The 16,682-nt window shown below is 36.9% G+C and overlaps 1 protein-coding gene across 1 annotated transcript; it reads left to right on the top strand.

Moving 5' to 3' along the window:
* Nucleotides 1–5,026: 5,026 nt before the first annotated feature.
* LOC123870302 (phosphoglycolate phosphatase 2-like) lies at nt 5,027–14,282 on the top strand. Its single transcript, XM_045913542.1, has 6 exons — nt 5,027–5,232; nt 7,500–7,660; nt 10,256–10,390; nt 11,759–11,966; nt 12,881–13,025; nt 13,865–14,282. The coding sequence occupies exons 1-6, from the start codon at nt 5,145–5,147 to the stop codon at nt 14,028–14,030; spliced, it is 903 nt and encodes a 300-aa protein (XP_045769498.1). The 5' UTR covers nt 5,027–5,144; the 3' UTR covers nt 14,031–14,282.
* Nucleotides 14,283–16,682: the final 2,400 nt, after the last annotated feature.

Here is a 16,682-nt window from a genome sequence, read left to right as displayed (position 1 = left end):
GACCCAATTTTTACGAGGGTCACATTAGAGAATACAATTTTCAGGGATTCTATTAATAGTATGAGCTGTAAATGACAAAAAGGTTTAATATCTAGAGATGAATTATATTCACTGGTATTCCCACATCCAATATAAGTTGATAACTCTAAATTGGCGTCAGACGTTCGAAGAATACTTTTCAATCAATTAAGCGATGTGAAACCCACGCATAGGTACCTACAGATAAACAGATATGTAACTCCAAAACAAAATACGTCATAATGAGCAAAGTTATGAAAGTCCCGATATTTACCATTGGCTCTTTTTTCACTGGTAATCACTTGACATCATTTGACCCACTTGCTCGTTTGCTCGCTATTTAGTTTAAAAAAACGGATTGGATGCAGCGTGCAAAGTGCCTTAAGTCCTATTTACTTTGTCCCATCTCATCTTGTCATATCTGTTTTTGTTTTAGCTTTCGTTCTGTTTTTGTTTTAAATGATGGCAACCCTACAAAAAAGCATCTCAATTTTTTATTGGCCCCCAGTTTTACCACGACGCTTTCCAGAGTGTTTTATATTCACGCTGTAAGTAAGAGGCTCCAGGAGAAATATAAACCAGATCAGAGTACAAGAGAGATCAATTGGCTTATTATCATAATGTACCATCTTTCTTTACGCTCGATTTGAATAAAACACGGAAACCTTTTCAGCATAATCGTCTTGGCGTGACATTAATACTGTATCATTTTTTTATCTTGATAAAAGTTTTTCAAATTCGGGTGACTTATAAATAAATATGCCTCTTTCAAGTCTAGCTCGCAGTGGACCGGTCTTTTCATATAATGCTAATGTCAATGATAACGTAACATGTTCTTTTTACGATAATATCATACCTGTACTTTTAACAGACGTCTTTTCGTTTCTGTACCCTCGAATTACTGACTCTAAATCTCTAAAAACTTCAAAAGCTTACTTATTGTGATATTATGAGTTTCGTCCAAGTTTAGAATCTAATTTGATGCTCCTTTCAAAGTGACAATTTTCAAGATGAAACCTTGAAACTGATTTTCGCTTGTAACACCGACGACTCATTTTTCGCTGTTCTCTACGGTAAGGTAACATCTCCACGGACGAGAGAATCGCGGCGATAGTCTCGCCGTGTGACAAAATTCGATAGAAACTCTATGGGACAATCTCCACAGGGCGATACTATCGCGGCGATACGACGAGTGACTCCGGATAAATATGACGTCACGGATTCATCGCGTCTCGCGGCGATACCATTGCGTTTCACGACGACACGATCGAGTGCCAATTGTTAGTCACATAAATTAACAAATAATACAGAACAAAAATAATATTTAGCATAAGTTTTTGTGCTTAAATAGTTTAAGAATTTTGATTGAATAAATGAATCACGAATTAAATTGAATTGTCTTGAATTTAATTGACGAATTGAATTGAAAATTGATGTCTTGAGTCTCGCGGCGATACCGCCACGTTACGCCACGTTGAGAGACGCAATGATGTGTGACGTTACGCCACAGTTGAGAGATGCAACGAGGTGTGTGACGTTACGCCACAGTTGAGAGACGCAACGAAATGTGTGACGTCACGCGCCGATCCGTTGCGGTCTCGTGGCGTTTCGTTGCGAGTCGCGGCGATACGCTGGCAATACACAGGCTTGGCTGGAAATTATCGCTGTACCGTGGATATTATCCGACGATATAGAGCGGTCTCGTTGCGATTCTCTCGCCCGTGGAGATGGCGCCTAACAGCGATGGCTCATTTTTCGCTGCTGTCTACGGTAAAAGTTTAATATCTTGACGGCAAAGAAAATTTGTCTCCTCGTTGTTCCCCTAATTGCTAAAGTTCGGCCGCTGAACTCACTATCATATTAAAAACGAAGTTAAAATTTTCATTTTTAAGTTACGTTAGAAAGTTTGTATGATCCAAAAAAATATTGTAACCCCTCAACATTTATTTCACAATAAACAAGTGTAAATTAAATAACACCCCCGACAAGTGAAGGTTACAGTAACTAGAAAAGAGCTGATAACTTTCAAACGGCTGAACCAATTTTCTTGGATTATAGCTAAGAACACTCTCGATCAAGCCACCTTTCAAACAAAAAAAAAACTTAATTAAAATCGGTTCATTAATTTAGGAGCTACGATGCCACAGACAGATACACAGATACACACGTCAAACTTATAACACCCCTCTTTTAGGGTCGGGGGTTAAAAAACTTAATGTAATCTACTAAAACTAGATAATAATATCGTCATCACTACTGAACTTATTCTTCTTCTAAGTCGTAACACTCTTGGCAGAGCGGTCGTGGTCATCACGAAGTAACGTTTTGGGGCAAATGTTATACGCCTCACGAGCATTCGCCACTTTTCCATACCTCCACTGTCAGACAAGGTCAACTTCACAGTTTTTCGATTCTTTTTCTCCCATTCTCCAGAAATGAATTAGCATAATTAGTGTAATTTGATCTGTAATTGTCTTAGCAGCATAGTTTTTATATCTATACCGTAAAAAAAGTTAATAAAGTTAATTTAGTTCATTTCGTTCCAGTGTTAATCAATTTTGATCTGCTTTACTTCCTTTTAAGGTTACCCAGTACCCAGTAGGTACTATGGTGTTTTAGAATCAATTCAGAGTATACGAATCGTATACGTTCGAATATTCCAATGCTTTTACCATGGATAATAATTATAATTAAATAACATGGATGGCTTTTCACGAAGTCACAAAAACTAAGCATCACTACCCATATTAAAATTATGAATGTTTCTGTTGGTTTGTATTTCAATGTCCGTTACAACAGTGTAATCGAAATGTTTTTTTTATGTGGATTTAGTTAAAGACCTGGAAAGTGCCATAGGATATTTTATCCTTGAAACTGAAAGGGTTACAATACCACTGTTTTTTTCAAACAAAATCAACATGGATGAAGCCGTATCAGCTAATATTCCATTTTCTTCTCCAAGCTTTTGGTGTAGGAGTTAGGTACCACAATAGTGCAATCAATAGAGTTATCGCATGTGCCCTGACTGTTGCACTATCGAGACCTCTGTAAAGACCGAATAAGGAATAGCACCTTACCGCAGATAATGCGGAATGCTCTATATAAAGTCTAAAGTTCGAACATTTCGGTCATGTAGCGCCAGATTCATTTTTCTTCATTTTAACATCCAACAAGCTTCGCTCCAAATACAGATTTGATTCCACGACTACGAGCCATAATACCGGGCCTCGTGTTGTAATAATGTCTCCCTTTCCACCTTAGCTCGGATGACTATCTTGGTACTAAGGCATGATAGTGACAGGAGTGTACCATGAACTATTCCTCCTTGGGGTGTGATTCATTGGAACTGTAGCAAGGTCATCTCTACAGCATTCAGACGTAATACAAGTGTAAATTAAAAATGTATAACACCCCCGACAAGTGAAGGTTACAGTAACTAGAAAAGAGCTGATAACTTTCAAACGGCGGAACCGATTTTCTTGCATTATAGCTAAGAATACTCTCGATCAAGCCACCTTTCAAACAAAAAAAAACTAAATTAAAATCGGTTCATTAATTTAGGAGCTACGATGCCACAGACAGATACACACGTCAAACTTATAACACCCATCTTTTTGGGTCGGGGGTTAGAAATCGATATGGAATTGAGTTTCCATTATCATAAAAAGAAATAGATTGTCGGAATCGGATCAGTTCTTGGATACTTCAGTATAACCATAATGATATTATAAGGCATGACAGTGACATTTAGACACATTTAGAGGAGTGTACCATCCTTCCCTGGATTGTGACTCATCGTAACTGTAGCAAGGCCGTCTCTATGGCATTCAGACGTAACGCGATCGATATGGGGCTGGGTTTCCATTGTCTTATCAATGGAAAATAGATTGTCGGAATCAGTAAGATCGGAATATTCAGTGAGAGGACCCATTTAGAGGAGTGTAGCGGCCCTCCCTGCGATTGACTCATCGCAACTGTAGCAAGACCGTCTCTATGGCATTCAGAGGTAGCGCGATCGATATGGGACAGAGTTCCCATTGTCGTAAAGAGGGAATAGATTGTCGGAATCGGATCTGTTTTTGAATACAATTATTTGAGTTTGAAATATCATATTAGACCACTTGTATCTTCTGTTTTCTTTCCTTTTTTATCTTTTTAACCCCCGACCCAAAAAGAGGGGTGTTATAAGTTTGACGTGTGTATCTGTGTATCTGTGTATCTGTGTGTCTGTGTATCTGTGTATCTGTGTATCTGTGTATCTGTGTATCTGTGTATCTGTCTGTGGCATCGTAGCGCCTAAACGAATGAACCGATTTTAATTTGGTTTTTTTTGTTTGAAAGGTGGCTTGATCGAGAGTGTTCTTAGCTATAATCTAAAAAAATTGGTGCAGCCGTTTAAGAGTTATCAGCTCTTTTCTAGTTTTCTTGTAGAAAAGAAGGTTACATAACCGTTAGGTTCATAATATTGTGTCAATTGACAAATGTCAAGCTGTCAAGATGGACGTTGTCTAGATACATAATTATTTATTTGAAAATGATGTTTTGGAAAACTCTGATACTTTGGATCGTCGGGGGTGTTATAAATTTTTAATTTACACTTGTTACTTAACTTATTTTTTTAAACTTTCAAATTAATTTATGATTTTTAGTAAAATTCTTTGCCATTTCTTTTTTTATTAATGTAAGTTATGTTTAGATTTTTCTAACTTTTTTTCTTTTTATCCTAAATTCAAACTTTTATTGAATTAGTGATAATAGAGAAGAAAACGAAATACATAAATATTACTAAATTGATGAAATTCAAATTAAATATTGTGAAACAATTAAAACCCCGTAATAGGACGCTACACATGACATGACGCTGTAAAAACAAATCCGTGGAGCAATGGAAACCATTATACAAAATTCGCGATCTACACGACTTCACAGTTGGAAATCCACTCTTATTTCTGTAAAGTTAAGGTCGAATAAAAAAGGTAGAGCCGTTGTGTGTACATATATTTAGGATCAAGGCGACTCGAGCGCAGTTTTAACGCATGCTAGTGTTAGACAGCACGTGTTTTACATCCATAATCAATCGCACAACTCGAATTATTCACACTTAGTGAATAAGTGATAGTGAAACTATGGAACCAGTCAGTTTATTGGAATTGAATGAGACTGAAGTTAAGGAATTTTTGAGTTCCTTCGACCATGTGTTCTCAGATTGTGATGGTTAGTGACGTCATTTATGTTTCCCATAATGTTTTACGTTTGGTTATTATCATTTGAGTAACGGATGAGATTGCTAATTAGTGACTTGAAGTGGTATTCATGATAACGTTCTAATTATTATTTATCAGTTACATGTATGTATATACCTACCTACGTTGTATTAAAGTCTTATTTTGATAAGAGAAAAAATGTTTTTATCTATGTAAGATTTTTAATTACTATATTACCCACGATATTATAATGAAACCAGTGTGATTATGCGTTTCGGGTGAGTTTGTATGTTTATGTCAGTCTGTTACAATTTTCCTGAAAACTGCTGGAACGATTGCTGGAGTGAATTAGTTATTTGCTTCCACAAAGTATCATTTCTGACCTGGAGGTTATTCGCTACTCGGTGATCATCATTGAATGAAAGTGCCAAGTTCCCTAGTTCCCTCAAACACTAATTTAAACCATTGAAAATATGCTGCAAAATATTTTTTTTTATCATTCTATAAAGGAAATAAAGCTGTGATAGCCTAGTGGTTAGAACGTCCGCGTCCTAATCGGAGGTCGGGGGTTCGATCCCGGGCGCGCACCACTAACTTTTCAGTTATGTGCGTTTTAAGCAATTAAATATCACTTGCTTTAACGGTGAAGGAAAACATCGTGAGGAAACCTGCATGCCTGAGAGTTCTCCATATTCTCAAAGGTGTGTGAAGTCTGCCAATCCGCATTGGGCCAGCAGCGTGGCGACTATGGCCTAAACCCTATTCTCATTCTGAGAGGAGACCCGTACTCAGTAGTGGGGCGGAAATGGGTCGATCATGAATGAAGCATGAGATTGATGGTTTTCATTTATAAATGATCACGGAGTTAGCAAATAACTCCGCAGATTTTCAGCATCGATGTTCTCAGACAAACTGGTGATAGGCTACCAGAGCGCACTCTAGGCGTGGGGTTTAAAAACAAATAGGTAACTATGTCACCTATGTAGGTACTTTTATCTACTTCGGTATAGAATTTATTTTCATCGAACTGTAGGTAGATAGGTACCGTGGTAAATACATTTTCTGTTTCCCACTAGCCAAACATCTAATGAATTCTATCGAAAAATCTACTAGATAGGATTTTCCGAAAATCATTTCCATCATCGAAGACGAAATGCGGAGCAGCTTAGCCAGTGAATTAATAGGTACAATGGTAGGTACGATGAATGAAAGAAATGAGAATGATTTCATGATCAGTAAATGTGACACGACTATTCTTTTCATCAGTCATGACTCATGACACATCAAATTCTTAAAAATAGGTGGAAATCCTAAATAATACGAGGAAAATGGCCCTTAGCCGCGACATAGTATGGCGTTTCCTCTTACTCATCATGTTACTTAAATGCTACGTCACCTTTACTATTCGAGTGCCTGCCTACATACATACACACATACATACATACATACTACATACATAGTATTTATATTGTAGTAATTGATATAGGTATGTTAAAATGTAACTGAGTTCTCGCACGATTATTATGATTTAATTGCAAATACGGAAGAGGGAAGGATAAAATTATTAGAAGCCGGTTAATTAGGGCAATGACTTTGGTGGGTAAAGATAATAATAATTATTCTGCCAACTAGCAAAATTGCTATTAAACAAATAGGAGGTGCTTACCGCGTTACCTAGGATGTGGGGCCTATTGAGACAACGCATATCAATCGATTGCGATTGTTAAGCAACGTTGACCCAAGGAGACGAGGTGATTGGCGACAAGATATGAAACGTTGAACAAAAATATTTCTTGCTAGTAGATTGGATGTCTTATTGGCTATCATAATACATATATCTTTTTGACCCGCGAAGGCCAAACATTCGTTATTTATAAAAGCTGAAAGTTTCTCTGTGTATTGCTTCCAACACAGGGAGTTTTTTTTTTCTCACGTCTGGCTTTACACTGATTAGCCAATGTCAATTTTGTAGTTATTTACAAGTTAGGGAAACTATATGTATAAGTATGGACTTCGTCTGTGCCGGCGCCCGCCGACATACACGCGGCACCCCTTTAAAGCGCTTCCCAGTCAGTTCCACCAGTAATAAACACCAGCAGAACACAAAAACCGGCCACTTCTAACAAAAAAACACTCCAAAAAGTCACAACACGCGCGCCAGCAAACGCCACCACAGACGAAGTCCCAGGGAGTTCTCTCTTTATCATATCGACCCAATGGCTCACGATTTTTCGCTGTTCTGTGGTAAGTACTATACGAATAATTTCTTGTTTCTAGGTGTGATTTGGGAAACAAATAATGCTTTCCCAGGCGCAGGGAAGTTCTTCGAGCTGATGAAGAGACTGGGGAAGACTGTTCACTTCGTCTCCAACAATAGTTTAAGGAGTAGAGAAAACTATGAAGCGAAATTCAAATCCGCTGATATTGATGATGGGTTTGTAAGTACCTTACTAAATATGCCTCGGACAAAAATCAACGAAGTACAAATCTACCAGACTTCGTCAGAGATTATTTAGGTTTTAAAATCCCAGGAACTCTTTAATTTTCAGGAAAAAAAAGTAACTTATGTCACTTTTCAGACACCTATTCAACTAGGCTAGTAGGCTAGGTTACCTTATTCATGCAAAAAAATCACGTTGGTCCTTTACAGCGTGATTGAAGAAAAAACCAACACACAAACAGGCTTTCTCATATTTTTAACCCCCGACCCAAAAAGAGGGGTGTTATAAGTTTGACGTGTGTATCTGTGTGTCTGTGTATCTGTGTATCTGTGTATCTGTCTGTGGCATCGTAGCGCCTAAACGAATGAACCGATTTTAATAAATTTTTTTTTTGTTTGAAAGGTGGCTTGATCGAGAGTGTTCTTAGCTATAATCTAAAAAAATTAGTTCAGCCGTTTAAGAGTTATCAGCTCTTTTCTAGTTTTCTTGTAGAAAAGAAGGTTAGATAACCGTTAGGTTCATAATATTATGTCAATAGACAAATGTCAAGCTGTCAAGATGGACGTAGCCTAAATACATAATTATTTATTTGAAAATGATGTTTTGGAAAACTCAGATACTTTAGATCGTAGGCGCGGAATAGTCCAAGAAAATCGGTTCAGCCGTTTGAAAGTTATCAGGTCTTTTCGGTCTTTTCTAGTTACTGTAACCTTCACTTGTCGGGGGTGTTATAAATTTTTAATTTACACTTGTATAATACATCGATGTATATAATAACAGTAAGGATAAGTACATAAATACCCATCCTAATAAATGCGAAAGTGTGTACCTACTTGTTGTTTTGTCCTTCAATCACGTCACTGCGGAGAAACGGATCCACGTGATTTTTTGCATGGGTAATAAGTATAGTTAAAGACCTGGAAAGTGACATAGACTACTTTTATCCCGGAAAATCGAAGAATCCCACGGGATTTTTAAAACCTAAGTTCACGCGGATGAAGTCGCGAGCATCAGCTAGTCAGATATAAATCAAGTAACCGAGATATTTGTACCTAGGTTCATGTAAAATATCAACGGACAGCTTTTACCGTTAGATCTAATAAGTGAAAATTAATAACACCCCCGACAAGTGAAGGTTACAGTAACTAGAAAATAGCTGATAACTTTCCAACGGCTGAACCGATTTTCTTGAATTATAGCTAAGAACACTCTCGATCAAGCCCCCTTTCAAATAAAAAAAACTAAATTAAAATCGGTTTATTAGTTTAGGAGCTACGGTGCCACAGACAGATACACACGTCAAACTTATAACACCTCTCTTTTTGGGTCGGGGGTTAAAAACATGAGATATTGCTCGTAGGTTTTCCTTACAACCTAAATCTCCACTAAGAAATGATTTTCAGATATTCCGTGATATTCGATAGTCGCTTAATTCAGTATATTTTGTACTAGACATTTCTACGATCTTATTATTTATCAAGGAGAACATATTGTCCGATATATTTTGTGCGTACAAATAAATAATTTGGGCCAGGTACCTTTAATAAAACCGGCCAAGTGTGAGTCAGACTCGCGCACTGAGGGTTCCGTACTCGCGTATTTTTTCCAATTGCACGATAAATCAAAAACTATTATACATAAAAATAAATAAATATCTGTTTTAGGATGTATAGGTAAAGCCCTTTCATATGATACCCCACTTGGTAGGTATAGTTATCTTATTTTGAAAATTGAAACATATTTTAATTTTTTTTAAGTGATGTAACCACAAATTCGCGCTTTTCAGATTTATTCCTGTACTTGTGCTATAAGACCTACCCACCTACCAAATTTCATGATTCTAGGTCAACGGCAAGTACCCTATAGGTTTCTTGGCAGACACGACGGACAGACGGACAGACAGACAGACAACAAAGTGGTCCTATAAGGGTTCCCTTTTTCCTTTTGGGGTACGGAACCCTAAAAAGAGTTCCAAATAGGAATTGGAACAATGATTGATGTACAATGTTAGGCTCTGAGAAAGCTTTCTATTGAAGATAAACAAAATGTAACATATTAAATATTGTTATTTGTATAGTCTTTGTGTACTTTGATTACCAAATTACATATACCATCATAAGCTCGTTGTATGAGAAAACATAATAATATTATGATAGGTAGAATTTTCTTAGAAGATGAAAGAATCTCTCCTGATTGTTATACAAAATAAGGGTATTTGTTAGGTTCATTGTATCGTTAGTTAGTTTCTATTCATCATACTAATTTTACCATTATTTTATTATTCAGCCCTTGACGGCAATCTCACCTGGTGGTAAGTGATGATGCAGTCTAAGATGGAAGCGTGCTAACCTGGAAGGGGTATGGCAGTTTTAATTAAACACATACTCCTTAGGTTTCTACACGGCATCGAACCGGAACGTTAAATCGCTTGGCGGTACGGCTTTGCTGGTACGTTGGTAACTAGCCACGGCCAAAGCCTCCCACCAGACAACCACTTAACTTCAGGTGACCTGCCCGCCTCCTCATTAGCTCCCTATTTTTATTTAAAATAAAAAAATTAATAAAAAATAAATTTAATTTTTGACTTCACAGGAGCACCTTACGATACCATCAACTGCTATCGCCGAGTACCTCAAATCAGTGAAGTTCGACAAAACCGTATACTGCGTAGCCTGTCCTGAAACTGTCGTCGTTCTGAAGTCACATGGGTTCAAATGCAAAGAAGGGGTAAGATATTATAATATTTCTCATGATATTATGATCTACGTAATATACCTAACTAGAAATTAAAAAAAAAACCGACTTCAATACCTAATCACAAACACAAAAAATTTAAAAAAAAAGTTATAACCGAATAGGTACATTATGTCCCCGTGAAATTGTAAATACCGTTAGATTATGATCTAACAGAATCAATCTCGTGAAATTGTAAACTGTGAACCTATCTTTTGTGAGATCTACTTATACAACGCGTCGCAGTGAAATGGCATAGTTTTTTTTTTTAAATTTAAGTATAGACTAGCCCTTGGCTGCAATCAGATCTGCTAGCAAGTGATGATGCAGCCTCAGATGGAGCGCGTTTGCCTAGAAGTTGCTACGAGTTGGCCATATCCCTTGACCCTTATATGGATATGGATATGGCTAACTCCCGAGAGATGTTAAAACGACAATTCAATTAGACCATTTCACTAAACAAATCTATTGAAATAGAATATACTGAGCATAGTTTATGAAATACCTTTAAAATAAGGACTAAAATCGTACTTTTGACATAATATTTGACACTTAAAGTTAAAAATGGAAGAATTCATTTTTACGCATTATATAGGTAATGTAAATACAATGGATACCCAATTTGAATAAAAAGCTTTGACTTTATCTATGACCGAAAAGCTTCTCATTCTGAAGAGCCGGTATTTAGTAGTGGGCGGGCGATGGGTTGAAAATATGATGATGCTGATTTATTGCTCTATCTATATACATATAATAAAATTGTAGAAAAGTGGTGTCTGTACAATGGAAATATATAAAAAAAAAGAGCAGGGGTTGTTATTATATCGATGCCGAACCCGAAATTGTAATTAATTTTTTTTTTGTCTGTCTGTTTGTCTGTGTATTTGTGCACGCTAATATCAGAAACGGCTTATTCGATTTAGATACGGTTTTCACTAATATATTGTAGTAAGCTTCATTTAACATTTAGTGTTTATTTCATGTCAATCGGTTCATAAATAAAAAAGTTATGTCGCTTTAAATAATCACGGCGAACATTTTTAACGTACAGAGTATATTATGCTGCCCGAAAAGTCACTATTCCACGCGAACGAAGTCGCGGGCACAGCTAGTATAATACTAATATTATAAAGGAGAAAGTTTGTATGTGTGTGTGTGTGTGTGTATGTTTGTTACTCCTTCACGCAAAAACTGATTGGGCTGAAATTTAGAATGGAGATAGATTATACCCTGGATTAGCACATAGGCTACTTTTATCCCGGAAAATCAAAGAGTTCCCACGGGATTTTTAAAAAACTACATACACGCGAACAAAGTCGCGGGCATCGGCTAGTTGCCTATATAACAAACAATTTATTTTAGCCCGACGTTGGCACGTATTACTACGGTGACTACATCGACTACTTGACCGACGATGAAGAGATCGGCGCGGTGGTTTTCGACAGTGACTTCAAAGTCAACTTGCCCAAGCTGTACAAAGCTCTCACTTATCTCAGGAGGCCTGAAGTCCTCTTCATTAGCGGCGCTACTGACAAGTATGTGCCTTTGAAAGCTGGAGTTTTGACGTTAGGTAAGTAACCAGTGATTGATCATATTACTCAAGTACACTGGAAGAGGTGTCCTATACAAAATGATAGTTATATTTGTGCCGATTTTCGAGCGTGAAAAAAACTGATAGGTAGACAGGAACACTTTAGCATTATAGTACCTAATTAGTAACATTATTTATAGTATAAATAATATACAAGTGTAAATTAAAAATTTATAACACCCCCGACGATCCAAAGTATTTGAGTTTTCCAAAACATCATTTTCAAATAAATAATAATTATGTATTTAGGCAACGTCCATCTTGACAGCTTGACATTTGTCTATTGACATAATATTATGAACCTAACGGTTATCTAACCTTCTTTTCTACAAGAAAACTAGAAAAGAGCTGATAACTCTTAAACGGCTGAACCAATTTTTTTAGATCATAGCTAAGAACACTCTCGATCAAGCCACCTTTCAAACAAAAAAAACTAAATTAAAATCGGTTCATTCGTTTAGGCGCTACGATGCCACAGACAGATACACAGATACACAGACACACAGATACACACGTCAAACTTATAACACCCCTCTTTTTGGGTCGGGGGTTAAAAAGGTACAAGGCGGACCACTTGTTTATTTGAGCTTCAATCGGAGCTTTTGAGTTAAAGGAACTGGAGGAACTTCCACATGCCATGTTCTTGCAATGCCTAAATCCAGCGACTCGTTTGCCATTCTAGCACATTTGCTTTAAAGCGGAATATACACTACGAAATTACTTTCATGCACGTTGAGATTAATGTCCGCAACTAATTTCAATTCGCACGAAAATAGCCGTTTACACGTGAAATTGCGTATGTCATGAAACTAATTTCATGCCACTAAATTCCTAATGTAAATACGTACGGTCAATAACGATAAGTGCTATAATAGTAGGTATTTTTGTTGCAGGCACTGGATTATTCACTGAAATAGCAAGCCAGGAATCAAAGCGTGAACCAATATTGCTGGGCAAGCCGGGGAAGACGTTCGGTGAATTCGCTATGAAGCGAGCTGGTGTGTCAGACCCTAGCCGAGTGCTTTTTATTGGGGATATGTAAGTCACATTTCATACATGATATTTTTTCTATTTCCTACAAGTTAGCCCTGGACTGCGATCTCACCTGGTGACAACCCTGCTAAATTTTGAAACCAGCATTTTTGAACCACCTTATGCGTATGAATTCACTTATCCACCGACTTCCAATAAGAAGGTGGTTCTCAATTCGGCCTGTTATTAAAATACAATAAGTATGTAAACTCAAACTCAAAATCATTAATTCAAAGTAGACACTGTTGTACTCCTTTTGACGGTCAGAATAATTAGATTTATAAGATGATAATTAGTTATTATTAATTACGTAAAGTTAAAACTAAAGCTACGAGGGTTTCAAACGCGCCCAGGTCTATGTTGTAGGTACCTACCTATTTTGCCTATTTGGAGTTTCATAATACTTTTGCCTGTTGGGACGATGCAGTCTAAAAGGGAAGCGGGATAACGTGGAAGGAGTAAAGAATGGAGTTTAAATAGGTACCATTGTTGGTACCATAGTGGTACACACTTTGATTGACAAAAAAAATCCATATTTAATTACACACACTTTGGTATAGTTATCTTATTTTGAAAATTGAAACACATTTAAATTTTTTTAAATGATGTAACCACAAATTCGCGGTTTTCAGATTTATTCCTGTACTTGTGCTATAAGACCTACCTACCTGCCAAATTTCATGATTCTAGGTTAACGGGAAGTACACTATTGGTTTTCTTGACAGACACGATGGACGGACGGACAGACAGATAACAAAGTGATCTTATAAGGGTTTCGTTTTTCCTTTTGAGGTACGGAACCCTAAAAATGTATGCTGAAAACTCAAATTGCTTTTTGTTCACAGGATTGAACAAGATGTAGGATTAGGAAGAGCGACCGGCTTCAAGACACTTCTAGTCCTAACCAACAAGACAAAGGAGGAAATGATGTCTCATGAAACACTGAAGCCTGACTACTATGCTGATTCACTCGGCAGTATAGTGCCTATTCTAGAATCTATAGCCAAATAGATAGTCGATTAGCAAAATTAGAAGCATTTAGTTCCTTTTCTACTTAATTACTTAGTAGCTTTAAGTAGTAAGAAAATTGATGTTGTAATTCACTACTAATGTATAACGCGTACCTACCTTTCTACTTTACAACTGTCTTAGAGAGTAATTAAGTATTTGGTTTTAACCCCCGACCCAAAATGAGGGGTGTTATAAGTTTGACGTGTGTATCTGTGTATCTGTCTGTGGCATCGTAGCTCCTAAACGATTGAACCGATTTTATTTTAGTTTTTTTTTTGGTTTGAAAGGTGGCTTGATCGAGAGTGTTAGCTAAAATCGAAGAAAATCGGTTCAGCCGTTTGAGTTCTTATAGAGGTTTTTGTGTCGGGGGTTTTTTAAATTTTGAGTTATTGGTTTAGATCTTACAGGGGTGACATGCTCACTTTATGAACAAACCCCTATGAATAAATTTGATTTAAAAAAAAACTGGCTGTTTGTCTCCTGATACTGTATTTAATAAACAGAAATAGAAACGGTTTTTATTCAGGTAAGCTTTTAAAAGGTGCTTTGAATATTCAAATGAACTACAACGCCGGTCTATTTTAGATTCATTTCAATATTCAAGAACAGAAATAAACTAAGCAGAGCCTACGCAGTTTTCTGCTCTTTCACGGATTCTAGGCAACAGCTTATTTGTTAATTTTCTGGCGCAAATGGCCTTTTTTTTAGTTCAGAGCACAGAGTCAGTCAGTGAACAGTCGCATACTAATGGTCTAGTAAGGATGCGCCCTAACAATAAGTATAAGATTTAGGTACCCATCTATTCAATGAGTTATACTTATAGAAAGAAAACTATGTTTTGAAGCATATGGTCGTTTATTATGTCTTTTTGCAAAAACTGGCTTACCTACACACCGTGCCAATATATTCTATGTAAGTAGTCTATGCAGAATCTATGGGTTAGACCCATTAAAAGAAATGGGTGTGTACTTATCAGTTTAAAACCTAGGTTTTGCAAACCTTTGTTGCAAATGTTTTTTGTAAAATTAAGAAGATACCTGTAATTTAGGTTTTAAGAACATGACCTATATCTACTTAGGTTTTACTTCCTATGTACATATTGTTAGATAGATTTAATTTAATTTTTGTGATTTATTATATTATATTAATTAATTAATTATTACATCCTGTTTTTCCAGAATCAAGCATTGAAAACCTAATAAAACAAATTGCCAGAAACAAAAAACATTTTTTTTTAAATTTCAAATAAGTCTAAGAATTACAAGATACAAATTAACCAAGGTATTTTTTCAGTATTCGTAGAAATCTTAGAAATTCACGTAATTCATACTATTTGTTGTTAGTTGTTGTATATTACAGAAGGACTAACAGTAATACAGAGTCCAAAAAAGTCACATAGGTACAATTGTTTGTCACTTTTTTTGGACCAATGATAAAATACTGCCGGCCGCCAATTGTAAATTCCATTCTTCAAATTGCCAATGCCTCTGAAAGCCACAGTTCTGTTGAAAGTGAAAAATCCACAAGTATTCGGCCTTTTTCAATTGTGTCTGTCACTGGGAAGCGTTGGGGAACATGTGTGGGCCAGTTTTATTTCGTTGCATTTTTTTGGATCCTATTTACATGCGTTTTCGTCAAATTGGTTCTTGTTGGTTGTTCAAGTCTAGTAAAAGTGTGCGATATTGCCTGCGTATAAGTGTCTACATCATTTGCACTATATTATTTTGGTTTTGATACTTACTATGATCATCATCATCAAGATCAACCCATCATCGGCTTGCTACAGAGTCGGTTCTCCTTTCAGAATGAGAAGCGCTTGGCCATAATCCACCAAGCTGGGTAAGTGTGAATTGGCAGACTTCACACACCTTTGAGAACATTACAGTGGACTCTCAGACATGTAGATTTCCCTACAATGTTGTCCTTCACCGTTAAAGCAAGTGATATGTAATTGCTTAAACACATAACTTCGAAAAATTAGTATGTCTTAACCACTAGGCCATCACCGCTTTATTCCAAAGTTATCCTAGCCTGAAAGCGAAACCTGATGGATCTTATGCTTGGTCTACATGATCAAATCAGAAATGAGATCCGTAGGAGAACCAGAGTAACCGACACAGCTGAGCGGGTTGCGAAGTTTGAGTGGCAAAGAGCAATGCATATAGCTCGAAAAATTATAGACGTTGGGGTCCCAAGGTGCTGGAATGACGACCTCGCACCAGACTTTCTGATCCCTATCGCAGGAAGACCCCCATCTAGGTGGACGTACGACATCAAGCGAGTTGTGGGGAAAGAGGGATTCAGGCAGTGCAAGACTGGCGGGGGGAAGTCCCTACAAAAGACCTAATATGTCCAACAGTGGACATCTATCGTTGATGATGATGATGATAATGATTATAACGCTGCTCGAGAATCACACTAATATTATAAAGGCGAAAGTTTGTATGTGTGTGTGTGTATGTTTGTTACTCTTCTTCACGCAAAAACTACTGGACGGATTTGGCTGAAATTCGGAATGGAGATAGATAATATCCTGGATTTCCTACTTTTTACCCCGGAAAACCAAAGAGTTCCCACGGGATTTCGAAAAACCTAAATCCACGCGGACGAAGTCGCGGGCGTCAGCTAGTCTACGATAATGTAATTCAAAAT

This window comes from Maniola jurtina, chromosome 12, assembly GCF_905333055.1.
Source record: "Maniola jurtina chromosome 12, ilManJurt1.1, whole genome shotgun sequence".
Classification (NCBI taxonomy): Eukaryota; Metazoa; Arthropoda; class Insecta; order Lepidoptera; family Nymphalidae; genus Maniola; species Maniola jurtina.
This window is presented reverse-complemented; position numbering and strand designations above follow the sequence as displayed.